This window comes from Diceros bicornis, chromosome 3, assembly GCF_020826845.1.
Source record: "Diceros bicornis minor isolate mBicDic1 chromosome 3, mDicBic1.mat.cur, whole genome shotgun sequence".
Lineage (NCBI taxonomy): Eukaryota > Metazoa > Chordata > Mammalia > Perissodactyla > Rhinocerotidae > Diceros > Diceros bicornis.
The window spans coordinates 10,952,518-10,970,481 of NC_080742.1; the positions used below are offsets into that span (position 1 = coordinate 10,952,518).

A 17,964-nucleotide genomic window follows, 5' to 3' on the forward strand; every position below is an offset into this window, starting at 1 on the left:
GAATATATCATTCCAGTCTCTCCTAGCCTGTAAAGTTTCTGTTGAGAAATCCACTGAGAGCCTGATGGGAGTTCCTTTGTACGTTATTTTTTGTTTTTGTCTAGCTGCCCTTAATAGGGTTTCTTTGTCGTTGACCCTGGCTAGCCTTACCACTAGGTGTCGTGGTGAAGGCCTTTGTCTGTTAATATATATAGGTGTTTTGTTAATATATATAGGTGTCCTGTTGGCTTCGCTTACTGGTATTTCCTGCTCCTTCCCCAGATTTGGGAAATTCTCACCTATTATTTCCTTGAATAGGCTCTCTGTTCCTCTTTCCCTCTCCTCTCCCTCAGGAATACCTGTAATTCTTATGTTACATTTTCTAATAGAGTCAGATATTTCTCGGAGTCTTTCTTCATTTCTTTTTAGTCTTAGTTCTCTCTCCTCTTCCATCTGGAGTATATCTGTATTCCTATTCTCTAAGGTGCTAATTCTTTCCTCCATATTGTCAGCTCTGTTCTTTAGAGATTCCAGATTCTCCTTTATCTCCTCCATTGTGTTCTTCATCTCCATCAGCACTGATTGGTGTTTCTTTATGATTTCAATCTCTTTTGTGAAGAAACTCCTAATCTCATTGAATTGTTTGTCTGTGTTGTCTCGTATTTCGTTGAGTGTTTTTATGATAGCTATTTTGAAATCTCTGTCATTTAGTTTATGGATTTCTGTGTCTTCGGGGTTGATTTCTGGGTGCTTGTCATTTTGTTTCTGGTCTGGTGATTTCATGTATTTTTGCATTGTGGTTCCTGTGTTGGTTTTGTTTTTCGTCATCCTGGAAATCTCTGGTTGCAATTTCCACCTGCCGCCACTGTCTGGTGGTAAAGGGCTGTGTAGTCTAAGCCCCCTGCGCTCTGCCCCGGTTTTTCTGCTGCGATCCGCAGTTTTGTTTTTTTTTGTTTTTTTTTCCCCCCCGCTGCGATCCACAGGTCCAGTCGTTTGATCAGGTCTGCCGCGGATCGCTTGGTCTGGTCTGCCGCGGATCGCTAGGTCTGGTCTGGTCGGTTGAGCTGCAGAGTCCGGTTTGCGGGGAGGGGGGAGCTCTCTCTTTTGCCCTCTGGGTCCCTGACGTGGGAGGCTTCTCGTTTGCCCCTCTTTATCCGCTCTCTGGGGTGCTCAGATGTTGATGGTAGCCCTGTGGCTCCTCTGAGTCCTCTGTGCGAGAGTTTCCCACTGGCTGAGAGAGTCCGAAGAGCCACGGTTTCCCCGCCTAGGGCCGCCCCTCCCCCCTCTCTGGGAGCCGCACAGACCGGGATCGCTGATCTGATGGGGAGGGAGCGGAGTTCTCCTTACCTCTCCCCACTTCCTGGGGGGCGGGGGGGGGGCCAGCACGTTCAGCTCTCAGATGTGCGGCAGTGTGGATCCCTCCGCTCTAGCTTTTCACTGTCTGGGATTCCGTTGTTGGTCTGTGACTGTTCCTTTTGTTGTATCTTGTTGGGGGAAGAGTTCATGGGAAAGCTCGCTCCGCCATGATGCTGACGTCACTCCATGGCTGTATGTTTTGACAAATAAAATTCAACAGTAAAAAATGTTGGGAGAGCATGTGCAAAATAATTTTTTTAAACTATCTTCAACGATCATATTTTTTTGGTGTTGGTTTGGAATTCAGATGTTTTCTGTGTATTGAGCAGCAAAGCAAATAGATCATTTTAAAGTATTCTAATTCTGCTCTCTCTTATGTCTGAGAGCCAGGAGTCTTTATGTGGAAGAAATAATATACAGATGTAAGTTAGAAGATTAAGTAAACACACTGTGCTCCTGATTTTAATTGGAAGTATCAGTATGAACTCATGAGATATTTTAATTTTATCTTAAAATGGTATATACATTATATATATATTTTTGTACATATGTATATGTATAATGTTAATCTGAGAATGTTTTTTATGTATTGTGGAATAAAGCAAATGAATATTTATGCGATATTTTAATTCTGACATTTCCTAGCTATATCTACTGAAAAGTACCAGAAATGAGCAAACCTAGTTCCCAGAATGTGGTGTTGAAATGCTGTAGACTTCTAAAAGAAACCAGGGCTCCTTTGATAAATCTTTGATTGCAGATCTGGGGCATGAAATACATAAAATGATCCTGGAATATTTTTATACCATATACGAAGGAAGCTATCAACAAGTACTAACTAGAGTCACGATAAAAGAATTCTGGAGCCAACTTGAAGAGGCTCTGGGATGACCAACCTTCCCAGTTTTAGCACTGGAAGTCCCCTGTCCCAGGAACCCTCTCAGTCTCAGGCAAATCAGTAGAGTTGATCACCCTCAGAGGCTCCCACTGGCCAAAAATGGGACAACGTGAGCATCTATAAGGATAAGAGCTACAGTGGATTGGCATCCTTAATTATGTTTAAATCTGTGAGTTTGTAACGATAGCAAAAACAAAAGAAAACCCACTAATTGTTCATCCTTGGTGGCTATTAGGAAAGCAGTCTTTAATTTTGAAAACTGATAAACCAAGAAAGAATCAAGTATTTATTTATTCTTACTCTTCTGAATGAACAGTACCACTGGATACACAAATAGTAGATGAGGTAAAGTTTCTTTTTATAGAGAAATTTTTTATATGCTAGCAAATAAAGACAAAATGATAGAATTGAAGTATCACCATTTTGCAATCACTATGTTTTAATGGATTTTGACATTATCAGTGGCTGCTAACAAGACAAAGAGAGAAAATCATGTATGTTATAAATACACCACCATGTAATGAGTGTTCTTGCCAAAAATATTAAACCTGAATCTGATGAAGCTACCTACATCCAACTACTAATGTACAGGAAATATGGAAGACAGAAGAACATGTTAAACGACACTATGGGAATGCAGTCAACAACCCCAGTCTGTGGGAAACTGTAGGACAGGTGATCTAATATTTTCAATAGATTGCAAAGAAAAAAAGAGATGGTGAAGGAACCTATATAGATTTAAAAAGGGCAAAATTAAACTATAACATTTAGGTATATACACTTCAGTAGTAAAACCATAAATAAAAGTAAGGAAGTGATTACCACAAAAGCCAGAATAGTGGTTTCCCTTGGTTGGCTTGTGGGGGAAGAGGGAGATGGATGGAGGTTGTTGTGATTGGGAGGGAGTACATGAAGGACTTCTGCAGTGGCTGGCATGGTTCTGTCTCCTGATCTGCATGGTGGTTCTAAGTTCATTTAGCTGTGATTTCTGTATGTGGTTTACTGTGTTTGTAATATCTGTATCTATCTATATATCTTTAAAGACTTTATTTTTTTAGAGCAGTTTTAGATTCACAGCAAAATTGAGAGGAAGATACATAGATTTCTCATATATCCCCCACCCCCACACATGCATAGCCTCCTCCTAATCAACATCCCCCACCACAGTGTTACGTTTGTTACAATTGATGAACCCACAAAAACATCATCATCACTTAGTGGCCATAGTTTACATTAGAATTGGTTCTTGGTATACATTCTGTGGATTTGGACAAATGTATGATAACATATATCCATCATTTTGGTATCATACAGTGTATTTTCAGTGCCCTAAAAATCCTCTGTGCTCCACCTATTCATCCCCCCAACTCCTGGCAACCACTGATCTTTTTACTGTCTCCATAGTTTTGCCTTTTCCAGAAAGTTAAATAATTGGAATCATACAGTATATAGCGTTTTCAGATTGGCTTCTTTCACTAAGTGATGTGCATTTAAGGTTTCTCTATGTCTTTTCATGGCTTGATGGCTTTTTTAGTGCTGAATAATATGTTTGTGTCATATTTGACAATAAAGGTCTAGAAAATAAGGAAGGAAAGGAAATTGATTAGAGTGGAGGCGACTATATTAGGGAATGGTGCGAGTTGATACCTTAGAGATTATCTAAGACTTGTTAAATGAGGATTTCATTAAATGCTATTCTGAGAAGATTCAACATAATCTGTTAGTAGAGAGCCACTGAAGTTTATTTAAAAGGGGGCTAGAGTGCTGAAAACTATGTTTCTAAGAAGATGAAATCTGGTAGGATGGATTTCAGTAAGAGACTGGAAAGCTAGCCAGGAGACCACAGTGTTAAAGTGAAGGTGATAAAGATTTGGATTAGGGTGATGCTTGTAGGAATAGAGGTAAAGTAATTGTGTTATGCAACAAAAGAATAGTCAGTAAGACTTGGTGACAGATTAAGTATGGTTAAAAATAAAAGCATTAGAAGTAAGCTTGAAGATTTTGTTTGAGGGCATATCCTATATTGGGCTTGTACTGGGGAATTCTGGAAGGATAATTCTAGGTGATTAGACTAAAGTAAGATCTGGTAGTTCTGCTCATGATGTATTTAGAATCCCAGAGGAATGATTGCTGGAGATTCTACATTCCAAATGGTTCATCTAAAAATGCAATATCTGACAAGCAAGAAACTGCTAACAGTGGTTGTTTTTGGTAAGTGCATAGTTGGGACATAGAGCTATGAGGATGACTTTTTATCTTTTTTGTCTTTTGAATTTTAAATCATGTGCTTATATTAACTATCAGAAAATAAATAAAATTTAGTTTAAAAGTGCCCAAATCTCCCAGTTTCCAGGGAGAAATGCTTAGTTGGCATTCTTTTATTGTTTTAGGTATTTCAGACTATTAGTTCCTCAGAAAAGCAGTCAGGTGAACATGTTTAAATACTTGGTTGCCTTTGGCTTACATATGTTTGTAAACATTGTATGTTTATGTTTGTGTGAGTGTTTGTGTATGTTGTGTGTGTGCGTGTTGTGGCTTGTGGGTGTGTATGGCTCTGGTGTGTGTGTGTTTCACTCAGAAAAAAATGTTTATAGCTCGAGCCTTAGGGACCTACCTGTCTTTCCAGTGCTTTTAATTCTTGTTGCCACCAGTTAGGATTTTCCTGCTTAAAGAGGAGATGTTCTTGCTTCTCAGCCAGCTTCAGGGCCATTTAAAGATGGTGGTGATGTAGCTGCGTAGACTGTCTCTCTTTTCTTCAATATCATTACTGAAACTGAAGGTCACTACATACCTGTTATTCCATCTATCTCCCTCCTCCTCACTCTGCCCCAGGCAGTTGCCTTGGATCCAGCTTCTGTAATAAAGTGTCCTGAAATACATAAGTCTTTATTTCATGTCTTAGTCTTTTGGATAAAGAGCCAGTATTAGATCTGGTAATGAAAAGGGAATGACATAGGAGGTGACATATGTATGACAGCTTTATATGTTTTAATAACTTTTTCTTTTATAATTTTTTTGTTAGTGATAAAAAACGGTTAGGAAAATTCAAGTAGAGCATGCTTATTCTTGAAAGTCTGGTGAAATCGGGAGAAGTTTTAGGTCTGTTCCCTTAGGGATCTAGAAGAGAGAAACCAGGATTGGAAACATAGGAGGCAGTAGTAGGAAGTTAAGCAGCCCTAGGACAGTGGTTGTCAACCTTGGCTGCATATTGGCACCCCCTGAGGTTGTTAAAAAACTACCGATGCTTAGTTCCCTCTCCTAGAGATTCTGATTTAATTGGTCAGGGCTGTGGTCTGGGCATTGGAACTTTTTGAACCTACCCAGTTGAATTTAATAAGCAGTCAAGACTGAGAACCGCTGGCGCAGAGAAGAAAACTGGTCTAGGACCGAGAAGAGTCCCTGGGTTTCATGGCATCTCAATCCTAAATTCGCTCCATTTGGGATAAACTGGAATTTGTTGTAAAACAATGCTTTTTAAGACGTGTGACTACTTAGGTCTCTGATTGGTGGAAAACAAAAACGATGTGAATGAATCTTTAGCATCTGGAAAGAAGGGGCAGATTCACATAATAATAGTAGTAAAACTTAATGGATTGACTGTACTTTCTTAACCTTGGGATATTTGCACAGGTTGCCTGTGATTTGCTTCGGAGAATAATTCGCATCTTGTATCTCAGTAAGAGACTCCAAGGACAGCTGCAAGGGGGGAGTAGAGAGATAACAAAAGCCGCTCAGAGTCTCAATGAACTTGGTAAGTCCTTTTTTGATTAAAAATTTAGTAGAGTTTTAACGATTTTTGAGTCACTTGATTTGTTGACTTTTGTTATCACCATTAACAAATATTATTTAGCAAATTGATTTAATAATTGGCTGTATACAACATTGTCAAATTTTTCAAAACAGATGAGTAAAATTAGTTGATTTCTTAGAAATGCTATTTAGTTTTAAATTACAGTATAATAAAAGTGGCCTTTTTTTTGTATACAGGCCTGTGAATTTTAACACATGTATAGATTCATGTAACTGCCAGCACGATCGTGATACAAAATAGTTCCATTACCCCCAAAATTCCCTCATGCTATCCCTTTATAGTGCCGCCCACTCCCCTACCCCTAACCCTGGCAAACGCTGATTGGTTCTCCATCACTGTAGTTTTGTCTTTTGGAGGATGTCACATAAAGGGAATCATGAAGTGTGTTAACTTTTTGAGACTGGCTTCTTGTCATAAAACCTATGTCTTCTGAGCATAAAACCTTTGAGATTTATCTGAGTTTTTGTTTATACCGTAGTTTGTTACTTTGTGTTTGTTGGAGTACCATTGTATGGTTATACCACTGTTTGTTTATTGATTCACTGGTTGAATGAAATTTGTGTTGTTTCCAGTTTTTGGTGATTATGAATAGAGCTACTATAAACATTTCTGTACAGGCTTTTATGTGAACTAAGTTTTCATTTTTCCAGGAGAAATCTCTAGGAGAAATGCTGTTTTTTAGGTGACAAATCCCATGTTGACAGTATGCCTAGAAGATTTATTGAATTAATTTCTTCATTCGTTCATTCTTTTCTCAAACATTTAGAGCAGACTCAACATTCAAAGGTTTAACATTCATGGTTTTGAGTATCAACAAGCTGCAAGGTCATGATGAAGGAGTTCATAATTTTTCAGGCAAAATTTTGAATAGCTACTGAGTGTGCGTAGAACTACCTAACGCCTGCATTTTAATGAGGCTTTTTGGTTTTCTTCTTTTCATTGGGTACCCAGTAATTTTTCTGAAGTGGATATGTTTAGTGGTATTGTAACTTTGTAGGTTCAGAAGGTCTTTGATTATATCCATCTCAAATATCAAGAGTCTACTTACTCTTGGTGGTGTGCTTTGAAAGTAGTTATGCCAAAATAATATCAGAAAGATGTGCATTATATGTTCTCTTTGAATTTTCCTATCTTTGATATTTCAATTACATAGTCATGCTGTGATGCTTATCCCATGTTTTTTACTAAGGAAATGTAATATCCTTCACAAATCGTGCTTCAATAACATTTCAACTTGTAGTACTGAAATATATTGCTTAGGCACGTCATTGGGAATATATCTCTTTTGATTTAGTATGCTTGGAATATATTCTATAAAAAGTTAATGTTTAAGCAGTAAGTAATGCTTAAATGTTTTTTTTCCACAGTATGTGCTAAATATAGGAATGTAAAAATCCTAGTATCAGCTGTTATTTTTTGCTTTATCACATTTAATTTCTGTGCTTCAAAAATAATCTGTAGGATAATAGAATCATTAAAAACAGACACAAATTATTCCAAGGTTTATTATGTATATTTTTCATCACTAACACTCTTCTGTAATAAAATATTGCTAGATCTTGATTATGATTATCATCTCTTCTAGAAACAGCAGATGCTGTAATGCAAATGGTGATGTCATCTTTTTAAAAAAACAGGCACAATATCAATCATAATGTTCTGAGTTGGTACAATGCAGAGTATAAACCCGTTATCCTTCCAATGAGGCATTGGCTTTACCCCAAGTTTTATAAATGCTAAATGATGAGAGCTTGTTGAGAACGTACAGTTCATAGTGGAATTATCTCAAAATGGATTGTATTAATTTAAATATTTAAAGCTTTGCAGATTATGTGCTATTCAGAATTTGCAAAGGCATCATCTTCATCATTCACCACTGTGGTTCATTCACTCTTGGCCAGTCCTGGCATTGATAATAAGGAGAAGCCAAGAGGAAGATAAAGTTTCTACATTTGGAATTAATATTTTTTAAAAAAAGTAATAATTTGGTAATCCTGTTACAATTATACACGTGCATTAAATGATATTTGTATGATTGGAACATCTCTGAAATTATCAATGTCTGTATCAGTATGGTTCTGGTTCTTATTAGAAAGAATAAAATGAGCCAGCTCTGATGGCCTAGTAGTTAAAGTTTGGGGCTCTCATCACTTTCCCAGTCGTGGAACCACACCACTTGTCTGTCAGTAGCCATGCTGTGGCGGTGGCTCATATAGAAGAACTAGAAGGACTTACAGCTAGAATGTACAACTATGCACTGCAGCTTTGGGGAGGAGGAAAAAAAGAGGAAGATTGGCAATAGATGTTAGCTCAGGGCGAATGTTTCCCAGCAGGAGAAAAAAAAAGAATAAAATGATGAAGAGTAGCAGTGTTTACACCACGGGCCCTTGAAATTAATTTAAAACCAATTTTTCAAACTTGAAAGGTCTCGAGGCTTGAATTGCAGTGACCAGATGAAATACAGTGTCACCTAGAAGTTAAGTATATTCTGAGGGACTGGAGGGAGTGTGGAGTAACTGCTGATGGGTACAGCTTACTCTTTGGGGTGATGAAAATGTTCTGGAATTAAATAGTGGTAATTGTTGCACAACCTTGTCAATATATGAAAAAAGCCACTGAATTATGCACTTTTTTTTTAAAAGGTTGATTTTATGGTATGTGAATTATATATCAATTTAAAAAGTATATTCTGGTAGCTAGTGACAAATGTCTAATACTGGTACCTTTTTTAAAAATTGAGGTTTAAGTGACATATAATATACTGCACATATTGAAAATGTATAATTTGGTAAGTTTTGACATGAAACCATCACCAGTGTCAAGATAGTGAACATAACTATCACCTCCAAAAGTTTCCTCGTGCACCTTTTTAATCCGTCTTCAGGTATTTACTAATCTGCTTTCTGTCACTCTGGATTAGTTGGCACTTTAAAGAATTTTATATAAATGGAATCGTACAGTTTATGTGTGTTTTTGTTTGGCTTCTTTCAGTCAGCTTAATCATTTTGAGATTCATCCATGTTGTTATGTGTTATCAATAGCTCATTCCTTTTTATTTCTGAGTAGTATTCCATTGTATGGATATCCCACGGTCGCTTTATTCATTCACCTGTTACGAATATTTGAATGTTCCTACTTTTTGGCTATTACAAATCAAGCTGCTATGAACATTCATGTACAAGTCTTTGTATAGACATATGATATCATTTCTCTTAGATAAATATGTAGGAGTGTAATGGCTAGACATATAGTAGATGTATATTTAACTTTTGAAGACATTGCCAAGGTGTTTTTCAAAGTAGTTGTAACATTTTGCATTCCTACCAATAGTGTATGAAAATTCCACTTCCTCCATATCCTTGCTAATACTTGTTATAGTCAGTCTTCTTAATTTTAGCCATTCTAATAGGTGTGTAGTGGTAGCTTGTTTTGAGTTTATGAAAAAAGTTACTAGAACTAATAAAGGAGCAGAGCAAGATTTCAGGATACAAGATCAATATACAAAAATTAGGTTTATTTACATATACTCTACTATTAAGCAATTGGAAATTGAAACTCAAAAATACCACTTATAATAGCATCAAAAATATGAAATACTTAAGGTTGAATTTGACAAAAGATACGCAAGACCTGTACTCTGAAAACTAGAAAATGTTGTTGAAAATGATTAAAGAAGACCTAATTAAATAAATAAACCTTGTCTGTGAATTGGAAGACTTAATATTGTTTATTATTATGCCCATTCTCCCTAGAGATTCAACACATAGATTCAATACAATTACAATCTGAATCCCAGCAGGCTTATATTAATAACATTTATGCACTCAATACAATGTAAGAAGGTTTACCATGTATTTGACAATGTTTCTCATGCAATTTAACATACCAAGTATGCCTAATTAGGTTAATATCTCCCTTTTTATAGGAAGAGAGAACAAATTCTTTGAGAAGTCCTAGGGGCCCTCTGGAAATTCTCAAAGTTACTTTCAGGTCCAAAAAAGAAAAAAAAGGCTTTATTTAGGATTTGAATTTTGGGAAGTTTGTCAAAAATATCAGAAGGTTTTAAAACACTTGGTCAAATAGGATCATGAGGATCATAGGTCACTGTGACTTTCAGACAAATACAGAGAGTTAAACAGTTGGGTAAAAAAAACCCTTGGCTCTCTTAATAGAGAGGCCTCAGCTTTTTGACCTTAGGAAATTATTTCAACAAAACATAGAATCCCTATTTTCCAGGCAGACCACTGTAAAATAAAAAAGCTTTTACATTCTCTTATTGAGAGCAGACCATCAATCCAAGAAAAATGTCTTTTTAAGAGAGAGAAAATCAAGTTCTAATTGTGCACCAGCTTACTTTTGATATTAAAACTCATTTACTTAGTTAAATTCATTTCAATCTTAGCTAGCTTGACCGTGCACAAAACTCTTTTTTCGGTGTTCCTCTTCCAGAAACCTTCTATAACTTTCTTTTTCACGTTCAGAATATGTCCTTTCTTCTTTCCCATCACCAGTTTTATTTTAGGACAAATTTAGTTTCTTAACAAAAATATCTCCATTTTTTTATACCTTCTTTTACTGAAAACATACATTTTTTCATAGCATAAATTTTTTAATGTGGTACAAGACATGTTTACTAATAGACCCAAGCATCTCTTAGTTTTTCTGTAATAAGAAACTGTAGGTAGATAAACCTATGATTAGTAATTAATGTCTAATATTTTATGTTATTGGAAATGATCTAGATACTCAATAAATTTCTATCATTTAACTTAATTTAGCAAAACTATAAGTTTTAAGTTACCAAAAGATTTTGAAGTTATTTTTGAGTACATATACAATAACACACAATTATTAAAAAATTTACCTAAAAACTTTTTATCTTAGTTACATCTATTTAGTTTACTTGTTCCCAATAATTATGTTTAGATTACCTACAGAAACTTCATGAGACATTAGAAGTTGTCTCATGGCACCATCAGTTTTTTGCTGCCAACTTTTGTAACAAAATGAGTTTGTTTGATTTTGTAAACATAGGTGTAGTGAAAGTTTTATTTTTAATGCTGATAACTCTAAAGACAACAAACTTAAATTAGCTTTAATATTGAATATTCTCCTAGATCATGTGATCCTGAAATTCATTTGGATTAGTTTCTGTTCTATTTTTGAGAGTATACTCAATATCTATAGCACTTGTTTGTTTTTAAGCCAATTAAATAGAGCTCTCTTATGAACTAGTGTTGATAATACCATTTGGAGGTAGAAAAATATCACATATTTATAACAAACATACATAGACACACACATAAACACATAGACAGATGCAAATAGACATCTTATAGCTTGTGTTTTAAAATTTTCCATAGATTTTTTTGGGCAAGGATACTTCCATAGCAGTCTGCATCTCCAAAAGCTTCTTTCCCCTTTTGTTCCTTCAGTCTTAGGAATCAGGGATGGTCTAGATAACGGTTGCTGGAGAAGTTACAAGCTTTTTGAGATAAACAGGGGAGGTTAGTTGCTTATCGAGGACTGACATACCCATCCAATTACATTATCCTTAATTTGTTTCTTTCTCTCTGGGTACATAGTTTTATTTTAGCTTAGTGGGAAAGCCTAAAATAAATCCCTACCAGGCTTTGAATATCAGCTTCCAATTTGTCCACATTTCTGATGATAAGTTACTAAATCCTTTCAAATATCTTATCAGGTTTCAGCTGGGAAAAACAGTTTAGTTATTTCTGGCAGTATTAAACAATTCAATTAATTTTTAATTTTAGTTTCCCCTTGACTGTTGAAGGGAATAATGTAGCAGTTTGCCAGAAAATCTCTCAGAGTCTCATTAACTCTGGGAGGGGCCCATACAGGGCCCTCCTTCAAAGGTAGATATGGGGGTGTCTGTAAAGCCATTAACATAACAGACTTTTGTATAGTCTTTTCATTTAGGTACCTCTTACGTCTTAATTTTTAGCTTTTTGCAACAGAACTTTCGATAAGGTATTTTGGAATTTTGAAGCCTTTTGCTTTTAAGTGCACCTTTTAAATGATTTTTTTCTAATTGGAACATTCCTTCTAATGGTCAGTGTAATTCCACTGAGGGCTCACAGCAGTTTGGTAGAGCCCTAGCCACAAATGAAGGTCAACCCTTATTTCTGCCTAGTGATATCTGGTCGCAAATGGGGTTCAGTCCACATTTCTGTTTGACCATATTTTGGTCCCTCAAACTGATGGTTACTAAGCCAAGCTCTCAGGACACAAAACAAGCTTAGTAAGATTTTGCAGGTCTTTGTAAATATTTACAGCTTCCAGAACCATAGTTTTTAAGCAGATGTGCTGGAACGTGGCACGCTTGATTCTTTAGAAATTAAAGATTGCATTCAGTTTGTCTGGTTTGCAGTTCTCAAATCTAGTGCATGGAAAGATAGGTTTTGGAAGCTCAAAGGAGCCCCAAAGTGACCACTGTAATTTTAAATCATATTTTGTTTTATTGGTTCACAGGGATAAAAATTTACAAGAGTAAGGACCATAGTTCTTAAATATAAACCCAGCTGAAGTTCCCAAGTGAGGAACTTCTCAAGGACTTTTAGAAGATGAAATTCATGTTAAATCACGGCCAAAGAGTGAAGGAGACAAAGAGACACCGGCTGCAAGCCCCAGGTTGTTACCTGTGCTGCTGACCCACTGGCTACAGCTGTTTGAATAAGCAACACAAACAGAATTTGAGTACTCACCAGATAGGGAATAAACCCTTACAGATAGCAGTAGCTGTGAGCTGCTGTGAGCCAATTCAAAGAGAGAAAGCCTTCTAGAGCCAATAGCTGCAAGCTGCCTAAGGTGGCCCAGACAGGGAAACTCTTCCAGATGGCAGTAGCTGTGAGCTGGCTTGGAAACAATTGTCTCTTGGTTGATTGGCCCCAGATTAGGCTGTTGTCCCAGAATCTTAGAGAAAGGCAATGACCCCAAGCAAAGGGATGGAGATCAGAACCTGAGAGGACTAATGATTGGAGGAGCTGGCAGTCCATGGAAGTGGTGAGCACATAAGGGGACTTGTTATTGGTACTGAATCCATTTCCAGGGGATGCCAGTCCTGAAATGTGAGAGCGCTTCAGATCCCACTTCTGACACCAGATATGTTAACCTACAAAAACAGAGACCAGTTTAAGAGGCAAAGCATTTGAGACCAAAGAATTGCAATTTGGGGAGCACAGATGCAGATAGAAATCCAAATAGTGTTCTGCTAGGGAGTAAAAGGGGCCTTTAAGGCAAAGAAGGAAGGTTGTATTACAAAGAATTTTAATTGGAGTTGGAGGCAGAGAACTGGTCTTAACTAAACATTGATTGACTACTGATTCTATCTTCAGAAAGTCCATAATCCTCAGTCTTTATGATCAGGATGTCCATTGTCCTGCTGACTTGTCAAACAATTGCTTGTCAAACAGTTGCCATTTTGGCGCAGTCCCAAGTTTGGCCCAGTTCAAGGTTCAAGATGGCAAAGCAGTTTCTCTGGAAAGGCAGCTCCAACTCTAATTTACAATGGCTCCACTATAGTCAATTTTGACACGGAATATAAGTAAATTATATATAACGTTTACCAATTTTGCTTCCCTACTTTCTTCCTAACTCTGAGAATAGTTTTTCTTTTAGTTTTGGGTTACATGCTCTTTTAAGGATCTTATAACAGAAGATAGCATTAGTGTTGTTGGAAACAATTCTTAGTGAAAGCGTTAATAAGACATATTCCCAGAGTAGTGTTTCCACAGTATGATTTGAAGTACTTACTGAGTGTTACTTGTACTGTTATGAAACAGAATGGGAAATTAAAATTGTCATAAAGTATCAAAGAATAGCTGAATATTTCCTGAATTGTGTTGATGGCACAAACAAAGGAAATTACAGTGACAGAGGAAAAATGTTTGACTCAAATCATCCACCTAACTTGAGTGATATCTATTCAAAAGATACACAAAATGTAGTTTTTTAGTGTTTTCACTGCAAAGATACAGAAAATATAGTTTTTTAGTGTTTTCACTTCAAATTTATTTTAGAACTAATTCTTATCCTCTATGTACAGTATTATGATTTAATAAAAGTTTTGTATTGAAATGAGCAAAAATGTGCAAGCGTAGTACTTACTTTCTGGTCAGAATAAGATAACATGACAAAGAGTACTTGTGTAATTTTATAATTAACTGAGTATTTTGGTTGAGTGAAGTAAAAGTAAATAACACTTTATGGTATCATGTTTCATGTTTGGTACTATTTTATCTTCTAAGTGTGTATAATTTTTAAAAGAGACTTTTGCCCACATGACTTCTTTTAAAAAAATAACTACGTCAACTAAAAAGCTTCTGCACAGCAAAGGAAACCATCAACAAAACGAAAAGACAACCTAACAATTGGGAGAAGACATTTGCAAACCATACATCTGATAAGGGCTTAATCTCCAAAATATACAAAGAACTGATGCATCTCAACAACAAAAAAGCTAACAACCCAATTAAAAAATGGGCAAAAGACCTGAACAGACATTTCTCCAAAGAAGATATCAGATGGCCAACAGACACATGAAAACATGTTCAAAATCACTAACTATCAGGGAAATGCAAATCAAAACTACAATGAGATATCACCTCACGCCCGTCAGAATGGCTTTAATTAACAAGACAGGAAACAACATATGTTGGAGAGGATGTGGAGAGAAGGGAACTCTCATACACTGCTGGTGGGAGTGCAAACTGGTACAGCCACTATGGAAAACAGTATGGAGATTCCTCCAAAAATCAAGGATAGAACTACCATATGATCCAGCTATTCCACTGCTGGGTATTTATCCAAAGAACTTGAAAACACCAATGCGTAAAGATACATGCACCCCTGTGTTCATTGCAGCGTTATTCACAATAGCCAAGACTTGGAAGCAACCTAAGTGCCCATCAAGGGACGAATGGATAAAGAAGCTGTGGTATATATACACAATGGAATACTACTCAGCCATAAGAAACGATGAAATCCAACCATTTGTAACAACGTGGATGGACATTGAGGGTATTATGCAAAGGGAAATAAGTCAGAGGGAGAAGGTCAAATACCGTATGATCTCCCTCATTAAGTAGTAGATAACACCAACAATAAACAAACACGTAGAGACAGAGATTGGATTGGTGGTTACCAGAGGGGAAGGGGGGAGGGAGGAGGGCAAAAGGGATAATTCGGCATATTTGTGTGGTGATGGGTTGTAATTAGTATTTGGGTGGTGAACATGATGTAATCTATGCAGAAATAGAAGTATAATGATGTACACCTGAAATTTATACAATGTTATAAACCAATGTTACTGCAATAAACAAAAAATTAAAAAATTAAATCTATGAAATGTGGAAATTATTAAAATAATATTTTTATATTATTTTAGAAATTGGGAAAATAAATGCTATGTTCCTGAGTGGAAAAAAAAATAAATAAAAAATAAAATTAAAAAATAAATAAATAAAATTTTAGTCCTTAGGAATCAAATGTCCTGCTGGATTGTAGTATATATAGTCCAACTAAAATTTTATTAGTTAAAATGAAGGTTAAAAATTTTCTCTTTAAGAAGGCACTATGGCCTGAATTGAGTTCAGAGGTGTAGACTTTTGTGTCTTTTCATTGATTGCTTAAATGTTTGTGGCTTTGATACATAGCCTGTCTTCCAGTATATAAAGTAGTGATTCTTAAGCTTTAGCACACAAATCACCTGAGAGTATTTGTTAAAACATGTTATTCAGAGCCGCAACCACAGAGATTTTGATTTGTTAAGTCTAAGGCGGGGCCCACAAATTGGCATTTCAAGCATCATAGAGGATTCTGATTTAGGTGGGGTACATTTTGAGAAACACTCTCCTAAACAAGATACAGTAGAGTCAGAAGTTTAAAAACGGTTCATTTTCAATTTCAGTAATATTTACTGATCAGTTAGTATGTATCAGGTACTTTTTTGGAGCATCATCAAAGTTTATATTAGTATTACAGACTATTATTGAATTGTGTGGATTAAAGACAGTTTTATAAATTTCGGTAGCTACAGGTTGCTAGCATCTTGTTGCTTGTAAGAAGTGGTAGTCGGAAAAAATTCAGTAGCAAAAGAAAGACTACAGTTTTTTAAGAAATGGGAAGAAAACTGTTAAAGTGTAGACTGTAAATTTGAGTTTTTACATTTCAGCCTAAGGCATTAACAGTATTAAAGTGAAATGTATTTCTTCTCTATCCAGTCAATATACAGTGTACCCAATATACAGTATATGACATGGGATGATTATGTGTAATATTAATGGCTGATATACACATATGATATATGTATGTGTATTACAATACACATACATATATATATATATATACATACGTGATATGTATATATGAGTCCCATGTATTTCTCACTTGTACTGTCTACATCTAGTATGGCCAGAACTCTCGTTTGTTAGCATTAACAGTTAAAAATTTTTATGTTAAATTAAAATTTTTTCATTTTGCATCTATTATTAATATTGTATATCCATAGCTGTCTGAGTAGAAAGCGATTTCCCATAACCTTATTATCTAGTCTTGCTTCTTTTTCTTTTCAATCTGAAAAATTTTTTCGATGTGCTTTGGTAGGCTGCCTTGCTTGATGTCTCTCAGAAATCTATGACATATTGCTTTCATGGTAGCAGGGTGAGGAAAATGACCTCATTTCCAGATAGACTCAGCTCTCTTCCTTTATCTTGCTTGATGTTTCAGGGTGTGATAGTGGTAGAGAGTTGATATTGGTGGCAGTGACAGGAATGACAGCACTTTTTACCACTTGCTGGTGGAAGTAGAAAGCTGTCATGTTGGTGGTTACCAGAGGGGAAGAGAGGGAGGAGGGCGAAAGGGATAATTCGGCACATGTGTGTGGTGATGGGTTGTAATTGGCATTTGAGTGGTGAACATGATGTAATCTATGCAGAAATAGAAGTATAATGATGTACACCTGAAATTTATACAATGTTATAAACCAATGTTACTGCAATAAACAAAAAATTAAAAAAATAAATAAATAAAAAAAAGAAACCCATCTAATATATAGAAGCCAGTGGGAAAAAAAAAGAGAAAAAGAAAGCTGTCATGCTTGAAAGCCGTGGATACAGTTTATAGAGGTCTGTAAAAATTGTGTGAATAGAAGGGTAGAGATACTTAGGATTATTTTTGCATGTTATTTTATCATGAGCAATGGGAGAAATATTATTGTGTTTAAGTTTGCTCATCTCTTTCTCCTGCAAAAATGAATATTCTTTTAAAGGATAATAGCTTTCATATTAGTATTGAGCACAATTTCCCATGTATTTCTATATCTGTATATCACTCTGTTCCAAACTTTTGTGAGTTATTGTAATATTCTAATATTTATTCTACGTCTTATGTTGCAGTATATATATTATTAATCTGTCCAGTCTATCAACTGGAGTTTCTTTTTAGAAAAATTCTTTTCATTGTTTTGAATGCTTTTTAGAAAAAGTCTTCAAATTACTTTCCTTCTGTGAGCCCTAACCCTACAATTCTGTGTTCTCTTGGTATTGCTCTAAGAGCTGAGCATCTCTGAGTATTTTAGATTTTTTTCCTGCCTTACCTAGGTTTAATTATCTCCTTATTTTTCTCTTTTATAATATTATCTAAAATCCTTTTTTCCCTACCATTTATTACTAGTCATCTCATGTTTAGCTTTGAGTTCACTGCAGTCCCATAGGAGGCTTACATTCAGAAGGAGTACGTACAAGTGTCCACTTCTGAGATGTGAAGTACAAGTGTCCACCTCTGAGATGTGAAGAAAACAGGTTCCAAAAGTTTCCTTTAGTTATTTTATCTCTCATATTATTTAATGGAAAGAAAGAAAAGAAATATATTATTTTTGGGTTTTCCCTTGCTTCTTCCCTCC

At 35.8% G+C, this 17,964-nt stretch overlaps 1 protein-coding gene across 2 annotated transcripts in view; it reads left to right on the forward strand.

The window, feature by feature from the left end:
• Positions 1-17,964, forward strand: part of COG5 (component of oligomeric golgi complex 5) — a 343,112-nt gene that overhangs the window by 36,628 nt on the left and 288,520 nt on the right. For both annotated transcript variants that reach the window (XM_058523290.1, XM_058523280.1), the window contains exon 6: positions 5,864-5,984. In XM_058523290.1, the coding sequence (XP_058379273.1) occupies positions 5,864-5,984 (121 nt within the window). The remainder of the gene's footprint in view (positions 1-5,863; positions 5,985-17,964) is intronic.